This window comes from Cherax quadricarinatus, chromosome 62, assembly GCF_038502225.1.
Source record: "Cherax quadricarinatus isolate ZL_2023a chromosome 62, ASM3850222v1, whole genome shotgun sequence".
Taxonomy (NCBI): domain Eukaryota; kingdom Metazoa; phylum Arthropoda; class Malacostraca; order Decapoda; family Parastacidae; genus Cherax; species Cherax quadricarinatus.
The window spans coordinates 12,089,224-12,098,449 of record NC_091353.1 but is presented as its reverse complement, the minus strand read 5'-3'; the positions used below and the strand labels follow the sequence as shown (position 1 = coordinate 12,098,449).

At 44.8% G+C, this 9,226-nt stretch overlaps 1 protein-coding gene across 1 annotated transcript; it reads left to right on the top strand.

The window, feature by feature from the left end:
* The first annotated feature begins 705 nt into the window (after positions 1-705).
* Positions 706-8,705, top strand: LOC128687295 (transmembrane protein 254-like). The gene is made up of 3 exons (XM_053774682.2): positions 706-816; positions 6,381-6,484; positions 7,550-8,705. The coding sequence occupies exons 1-3, from the start codon at positions 712-714 to the stop codon at positions 7,779-7,781; spliced, it is 441 nt and encodes a 146-aa protein (XP_053630657.1). The 5' UTR covers positions 706-711; the 3' UTR covers positions 7,782-8,705.
* Positions 8,706-9,226: the final 521 nt, after the last annotated feature.

The window sequence follows — 9,226 nt, the reverse complement described above, 5'->3', positions numbered from 1 at the left end:
CTCATGCACTACCACCCCAGCTTCAGTAACTGTTACTCGTGATAAGGTTCCCCATTACTCGCTTCTTCCCCCATTTCCCGGCTCCCATAACCCCCATTCCCCACCAATCCCCCACGACCATGATGACTTTAGTCGTCCACAAGACACTCTCAAGAGAGGTCGTACTGCTGGGTCGTTCCCTCTATTGTGGCAAGTATTTGTTTTTATCGTCAACACTGTTGACTTAATCGCATTACTTCTGTAGTAAATATACATATACTGTTAACCAGGATACGGGGGCGTTGACCCCCGGAATACCCTTCTGGTAGTGTTGATGATTTTCTAAACAATTTTTGTCTTGCATAATTTCCCTCCTTCATCAGCATTTATTGGGTATCCCGTAGCTGGATCGCTAGAGCACTCAGCTCACACACTGAGGTCCGGAGATCGAGTCCCCGGTACGGCTGGAAAATATTAGGACATGTTTCCATAAGATACCTGTTGTCCCTGTTCACCCATCAGTGTAAAATAGGTACCTGGGTGTTAGTGGACTGGTGTGGGTCGCATCCTGGGACAAAACTGACCTAATTTTTGGGAAATGTTCAGCATAACAAGTGACTTTCTATATAGTAGTATGTCACTGATGTCAGCTATGGTCTGTATACCTTGTACATGTAGTAAATAAAGGTATTATTATATATCTTGTTTCTCCCTCTGGTAGACCTGGTGACGATGGCTGCTGGTGCCTGGGAAAGGAGGCAGGTGTCGCCAGACTACTTCGTGTTGACGCCACCAGCCTACACACTCTTCATAGGCTCAGGACTGGTGCTGATGGCCGTGAGTGACGATACTTTGGTAAACTAAACGAAATATAAATTTTGTCAGATGGATAACTGTCACACCCTGCGTCATTATGTACTGGAATGCTATAAAATTAATGAATTTAGAGGCAACTCACTCAGAAATGTTCAAGATATATTGTCCACAAGATATATTTATCCACAGTGGTATATTTCCAACATTTTTGGTAAAATACCCTGACTTTACCCACTGTAAATAATGCATTATCACATGTGTATGTGTGTATGTGTGTGTGTGTGTATGTACTCACCTAATATTGAGGTACAGTCCCTGGACCCATTATGTACCTCTGTAATGTTGAGATACAGTCCCTGGACCCATTATGTACCTCTGTAATGTTGAGATACAGTCCCTGGACCCATTATGTACCTCTGTAATGTTGAGATACAGTCCCTGGACCCATTATGTACCTCTGTAATGTTGAGATACAGTCCCTGGACCCATTATGTACCTCTGTAATGTTAAGGTAGTCCCTGGACCCATTATGTACCTCTGTAATGTTGAGATACAGTCCCTGGACCCATTATGTACCTCTGTAATGTTAAGGTACAGTCCCTGGACCCATTATGTACCTCTGTAATGTTGAGATACAGTCCCTGGACCCATTATATACCTCTGTAATGTTGAGATACAGTCCCTGGACCCATTATGTACCTCTGTAATGTTGAGATACAGTCCCTGGACCCATTATGTACCTCTGTAATGTTGAGATACAGTCCCTGGACCCATTATATACCTCTGTAATGTTGAGATACAGTCCCTGGACCCATATGTACCTCTGTAATGTTGAGGTACAGTCTTCGGGCCGATTATGTACCTCTGTAATGTTGAGATACAGTCCCTGGACCCATTATGTACCTCTGTAATGTTGAGGTACAGTCCCTGGACCCATTATGTACCTCTGTAATGTTGAGGTACAGTTCCTGGACCCATTATGTACCTCTGTAATGTTGAGGTACAGTCCCTGGACCCATTATGTACCTCTGTAATGTTGAGATACAGTCCCTGGACCCATTATGTACCTCTGTAATGTTGAGATACAGTCCCTGGACCCATTATGTACCTCTGTAATGTTGAGATACAGTCCCTGGACCCATTATATACCTCTGTAATGTTGAGATACAGTCCCTGGACCCATTATGTACCTCTGTAATGTTGAGGTACAGTCTTCGGGCCCATTATGTACCTCTGTAATGTTGAGATACAGTCCCTGGACCCATTATGTACCTCTGTAATGTTGTGATACAGTCCCTGGACCCATTATGTACCTCTGTAATGTTGAGATACAGTCCCTGGACCCATTATTTACCTCTGTAATGTTGAGATACAGTCCCTGGACCCATTATATAAATCTGTAATGTTGAGATACAGTCCCTGGACGCATTATGTACCTCTGTAATGTTGAGGTACAGTCCCTGGACCCATTATATATCTGTAATATTGAGGTACAGTCCCTGGACCCATTATGTGCCTCTGTAATGTTGAGATACAGTCCCTGGACCCATTATGTACCTCTAATGTTGAGGTACAGTCCCTGAACCCATTATTTAACTCTGTAATGTTAAGGTACAGTCACTGGACCCATTATGTACCTCTAATGTTGAGGTACAGTCCCTGGACCCATTATGTACCTCTGTAATGTTGAGGTACAGTCCCTGGACCCATTATGTGCCTCTGTAATGTTGAGATACAGTCCCTGGACCCGTTATGTACCGCTAATGTTGAGGTACAGTCCCTGGACCCATTACGTACCTCTGTAATGTTGAGGTACAGTCCCTGGACCCATTATGTGCCTCTGTAATGTTGAGATACAGTCTCTGGACCCATTATGTACCTCTAATGTTAAGGTACAGTCCCTGGACCCATTACGTACCTCTGTATTGTTGAGATACAGTCCCTGGACCCATTATGTACCTCTGTAATGTTGCGATACAGTCCCTGGACCCATTATATATCTCTGTAATGTTGAGATACAGTCCCTGGACCCATAATGTACCTCTGTAATGTTGAGATACAGTCCCTGGACCCATTATTTACCTCTGTAATGTTAAGGTACAGTCCCTGGACCCATTACGTACCTCTGTAATGTTGAGATACAGTCCCTGGGCCCATTATGTACCTCTGTAATGTTAAGGTACAATCCGTGGACCCATTATGTACCTCTGTAATGTTAAGGTACAATCCGTGGACCCATTACGTACCTCTGTAATGTTGAGATACAGTTCCTGGACCCATTATGTACCTCTGTATTGTTGAGATACAGTCTCTGGACCCATTATGTACCTCTGTAATGTTGCGATACAGTCCCTGGACCCATTATATATCTCTGTAATGTTGAGATACAGTCCCTGGACCCATAATGTACCTCTGTAATGTTGAGATACAGTCCCTGGACCCATTATTTACCTCTGTAATGTTAAGGTACAGTCCCTGGACCCATTACGTACCTCTGTAATGTTGAGATACAGTCACTGGGCCCATTATGTACCTCTGTAATGTTAAGGTACAGTCCCTGGACCCATTGTGTACCTCTGTAATGTTAAGGTACAATCCGTGGACCCATTATGTACCTCTGTAATGTTAAGGTACCGTCCCTGGACCCATTATGTACCTCTGTAAGGTTAAGGTACCGTCCCTGAACCCATTATGTGCCTCTGTAATGTTAAGGTATCGTCGCTGGACCCATTATGTACCTCTGTAATGTTAAGGTACCGTCCCTGGACCCATTATGTGTCTCTGTAATGTTAAGGTACCGTCCCTGGACCCATTATGTACCTATAACCATCTTACTACCTCCCACACCATGGGTCTGGGCTGCATAATAAAGATATTACCCTAACATAACCTACATTACATATTTATACCATTACAGCGTCGTGTGTTGTGTTGCTTCAGTCCCGGCCATACACACACACACACACACACACACACACACACACACATATTTAAGAAAGGAAACAGAAACGAGGCACTAAACTACAGACCTGTGTCTCTGACATGTATTGTGTGCAAAGTCATGGAGAAGATTATCAGGAGGAGAGTGGTCGAACACCTGGAAAGGATCAAGATTATAAATGAAAACCAGCATGGGTTCATGGAAGGCAAATCTTGTATCACAAACCTCCTGGAGTTTTATGACAAGGTAACAGAAGTAAGACACGAGAGAGAGGGGTGGGTAGATTGCGTTTTCCTAGACTGCAGGAAGGCCTTTGACACAGTTCCCCACAAGAGATTAGTGCAGAAGCTGGAGGATCAGGCGCACGTAAAAGGGAGGGCACTGTAATGGATAAGGGAATACCTGACAGGGAGGCAGCAACGAGTCATGGTACGTGAAGAGGTATCACAGTGGGCGCCTGTTACGAGCGGGGTCCCACAGGGGTCAGTTCTAGGACCAGTGCTATTTTTGATATATGTGAACGACATGATGGAAGGAATAGACTCTGAAGTGTCCCTGTTCGCAGATGACGTGAAGTTGATGAGAAGAATTAAATCGGACGAGGATGAGGCAGGACTGCAAAGAGACCTGGACAGGCTGGACATGTGGTCCAGCAACTGGCTTCTCGAATTCAATCCAGCCAAATGCAAAGTCATGAAGATTGGGGAGGGGCAAAGAAGACCGCAGACAGAGTATAGGCTAGGACTAGGTGGACAAAGACTACAGACCTCACTCAGGGAGAAAGACCTTGGGGTGACCATAACACCGAGCACATCACCGGAGGCACACATCAACCAAATAACCGCTGCAGCATACGGGCGCCTGGCAAACCTGAGAATAGCGTTCCGATACCTTAATAAGGAATCGTTCAAGACACTGTACACTGTGTATGTTAGGCCCATACTGGAGTATGCAGCACCAGTCTGGAACCCACACCTGGTCAAGCACGTCAAGAAGTTAGAGAAAGTACAAAGGTTTGCAACAAGGCTAGTCCCAGAGCTCAAGGGAATGTCGTACGAGGAAAGGTTAAGGGAAATCGGACTGACTACACTAGAGGACAGAAGGGTCAGGGGAGACATGATAACGACATACAAGATACTGCGGGGAATAGACAAGGTGGACAGAGATAGGATGTTCCAGAGAGGGGACACAGGGACAAGGGGTCACAACTGGAAGCTGAAGACTCAGACGAGTCACAGGGACGTTAGGAAGTATTTCTTCAGTCATAGAGTTGTCAGCAAGTGGAATAGCCTAGCAAGTGAAGTAGTGGAGGCAGGAACCATACATAGTTTTAAGAAGAGGTGTGACTAAGCTCAGGAAGCAGAGAGAGAGAGGATCCAGTAGCGATCAGTGAAGAGGCGGGGCCAGGAGCTGAGTCTCGACCCCTGCAACCACAATTAGGTGAGTACAATTAGGTGAGTACACACACACACACACAGTCACAGGGATGTTAGGAAGTATTTCTTCAGTCACAGAGTCGTCAGGAAGTTAAATAATCTGGAGAGTGATATAATGGAGGCAGGATCCATACATAGCTTTAAGTAGAGGTATGATAAAGCTCATGGAGCAGGGAGAAAGAGAACTTAGTAGCGACCAGTGAAGAGGCGGGGCCAGGAGTTATGAATCGATACACATATATAAACAGGTTAACGCTCTTTTAGCATTTAACAGGTTAGGCTAGTGTTAGGTTAGGTTAGGTTAGTGTTAGGTGAGGTTATGTTAGGTTACGTTAGGTTACGTTAGGTTAGCGTAGGTTAGGTGAGGTTGGGTTAGGTTAGGTGAGGTGATGTGAGGTTAGGTTAGGTTAGGTTAGGATGGGTTAGGTTAGGTTAGGTTAGGTTAGGTTAGGTTAGGTTAGGTTAGGTTAGGTGAGGTTATGTTAGGTTACGTTAGATTACGTTAGGTTAGCGTAGGTTAGGTGAGGTTGGGTTAGGTTAGGTGAGGTTGGGTTAGGTTAGGTGAGGTGAGGTTAGGTTAGGTTAGGTTAGGTTAGGTTAGGTTAGGTTAGTTTAGGTTAGGTTAGGTTAGGTTAGGTTAGGTGAGGATAGGTTAGGTTAGGTTAGGTGAGGTTAGGTTAGGTTAGGTTAGTTTAGGTTAGGTTAGGTGAGGTTAGGTTAGGTTAGGTTAGGTTAGTTTAGGTTAGGTTAGGTTAGGTTGGGTTAGGTTAGGTTAGGTTAGGTTAGTTTAGGTTAGGTTAGGTTAGGTGAGGTTAGGTTAGGTTAGGTTAGGTTAGTTTAGGTTAGGTTAGGTTAGGTGAGGTTAGGTTAGGTTAGGTTAGGTTAGGTTAGTTTAGGTTAGGTTAGGTTAGGTTAGGTTAGGTCATCTGACCGAGGCCTTCAACTGGCTTACCACTCCATTACTTTAAAAAATATGATAATAGCTACTTGGTTTCAAGCCTGTCGACTACACAGTATCATTGAAAAGGGATTATTAATATAAACTCTTAGTGTAAATATACTGGCTCACATTCATTGCTGATTTTGGTGTGTATATACATGTATATACATGTATATACATGTATGCATGAAGATAGATACATTTTAGGAAGGTGAATTTCTAAGCGCGTTCGAAAGCGTTAATTCTTGGTCCCTCTCTCCCTTGGTAGCTGACTTGGCAGTGTCCGGAAGTGTTTGATCGGCCGTGGCTTGGGTTGTTCGGTCAGTTCCTCCTCTGGTTGGGTACCCAACACAATACCTTCGTCAGATTTCTGTGAGTACTTACCTGTGATTTGATGTTTTGTTATCACTGTAACCTATTTGTACTCGCCTATTTCTGGTTATAGGAGTCTATTTACAGCTCCTGGCCCCACTTCACTGTTCGCTACTAGGTCCACTCTATCCCTGCTGAAAGAACTTTATCGTATATCTTCTTAAAACTATGTATGGATTCTGGGTGTGTGAGAGAGAGAGAGAAAGAGAGAGGATAGAGTGTAACCTATCAATGAGCTGAGATAGAACAACTGTTCTTAGCTTGTAAGTGAACAGGCGGGAGAGATACATGATTATATACACCTGGAAAATCCTAGAGGGACTAGTACCGAACTTACACACGAAAATCACTCACTACGAAAGCAAAAGACTTGGCAGACGATGCACCATCCTCCCAATGAAAAGCAGGGGTGTCACTAGCACGTTAAGAGACCATACAATAAGTGTCAGGGGCCCGAGACTGTTCAACTGCCTCCCAGCATACATAAGGGGGATTACCAACAGACCCCTGGCAGTCTTCAAGCTGGCACTGGACAAGCACCTAAAGTCAGTTCCTGATCAGCCGGGCTGTGGCTCGTACGTTGGTTTGCGTGCAGCCAGCAGCAACAGCCTGGTTGATCAGGCTCTGATCCACCAGGAGGCCTGGTCACAGACCGGGACGCGGGGGCGTTGATCCCCGGAACTCTCTCCAGGTGAATTCCAGGTAATTCATTGCGATTGAAACCGTAATAAATGTAAACAGCTCATTACCACTGTAACTTGTTCATTACCACTGTAATTTGTTCATTACCACTGTAACTTGTTCATTACCACTGTAATTTGTTCATTACCACTGTAACTTGTTCATTACCACTGTGTAAAGGACCTGCCTAGTATGGGCCAACAGGCCTGCTGCAGTGTTCCTCCTTGCTTATGTTCTTATGTAACTTGTCCAGCTATCAAAACATTCGGGTCCAGTCCCTGGACTCGTTATGTACCTCTGTAATCTTTTGACTACCGCCCACAGGATGGGTATGAGGTGCATAATCAACATGTTAGACTTAAACTAACTCCCCCACACCTGCAGGTTCGTGCCAGTGATGGTGATCCACGTGTTGGAGGTGATGTATGCAGCTTACCTGTGTTGTGTCAGCCTTCATCTCCACCCCTCCACCACTCTCCGCTGGCTCCTACAGATCCTGGTAGTGGGCATCCTGTCCCTCAGCTTCCTCATCTGGCCTCATAGAGATACCCACACCACCAATAGGGTTCTCAGAGATACTCACGACATCACCACCATGGGTACCAAAAGAGAATAAAGAACGATATGTGGGCATCCTCTCTCTCTCTCTCTCACAACACATCTCACAACAACACTGCCTTCAAGAGAGAGCTGGACAGATACCTAAAGTCAGTGCCGGATCAGCCGGGCTGTGGCTCGTACGTTGGACTGCGTGCGGACAGCAGTAACAGCCTGGTTGATCAGGCCCTGATCCATCGGGAGGCCTGGTCATGGACCGGGCCGCGAGGGCGTTGATCCTCGGAATAACCTCCAGGTAACCAGGGTACTCACAGATACCCACAACATCACCAGGTACTCACAGATACCCACAACACCACCAGGGTACTCACAGATACCCACAACATCACCAGGTACTCACAGATACCCACAACACCACCAGGGTACTCACAGATACCCACAATACCTCCAGGGCACTCACAGATACTCACAACACCACCAGGGTACTCACAGATACCCACAATACCACCAGGGTACTCACAGATACCTACAACACCACCAGGATACTCACAAATACCCACAATACCTCCAGGGTACTCACAGATACTCACAACACCACGAGGGTACTCACAGATACCCACAACACCACCAGGGTACTCACAGATACCCACAACACCACCAGGGTACTCACAGATACCCACAACACCACCAGTGTACTCACAGATACCCACAGCTCCACAAGGAATAACAAAACAGAATAGGGGACGATGTGTGAGCATCCTGTTTCTTAGTGACCTGATGTGCCTTTAGTCAAGTCGATCATGGCATCTCCCAAACGAGGTAACTAGGCGAAAATCCTGCAGGTCCTGCTGCACAAACTGGCCGCTAGAAGGTTGAACCCGATACAACGAGGACATCTTGATAATAATAATAATAATAATAATAATAATAATAATAATAATAATAATAATAATAATAATAATAATAATAATAATAATAATAATCTTTATTTCCACCAATACATGATACAACTTATACAGACTATAGCTGACACCAATCACATACTATATAGAAAGTTCCTGGTTATGTAGAGCATTTCCCGCAACTTAGATTAATTTTGTCCCCCAGGATGCTACCCACACTAAAATGGAGGAATATAGCAAATAATATTGTTGCAGTAATAACACCAGGAGGCAGCTCTGATGAAAACTCACACTCACACGAGCTTTTAAATCTCTGCACAAAATTCAATTTAAACCAGCAAATAATAGAGCCTACTAGACTGGAGAATACACTAGACCTCATCTTCACTAACAATGATGATCTGATAAGAAATGTCACCATATCAAAAACAATATACTCAGATCACAACATAATTGAGGTTCAGACATGTATGCGTGGAGCCCCAAACCGACATAATGAGACTAGTCACGAGGGAGCATTCACAAAAAAAGGAGGAGTAGATGTAAAATAGAAAGAGACAGGCGCTCCCTTTACAGGTGACGGAAAAGAATAACAGAGCGG

Excerpts from the sequence above, each read along its gene's own strand:
- LOC128687295 (XM_053774682.2), top strand. The coding sequence starts at position 712 with ATGGCTGCTGGTGCCTGGGAAAGGAGGCAGGTGTCGCCAGACTACTTC. Across the intron at positions 817-6,380 it reads CAGGACTGGTGCTGATGGCC|CTGACTTGGCAGTGTCCGGA; the intron begins GTGAGTGACGAT and ends CTCCCTTGGTAG. Across the intron at positions 6,485-7,549 it reads AATACCTTCGTCAGATTTCT|GTTCGTGCCAGTGATGGTGA; the intron begins GTGAGTACTTAC and ends CCACACCTGCAG.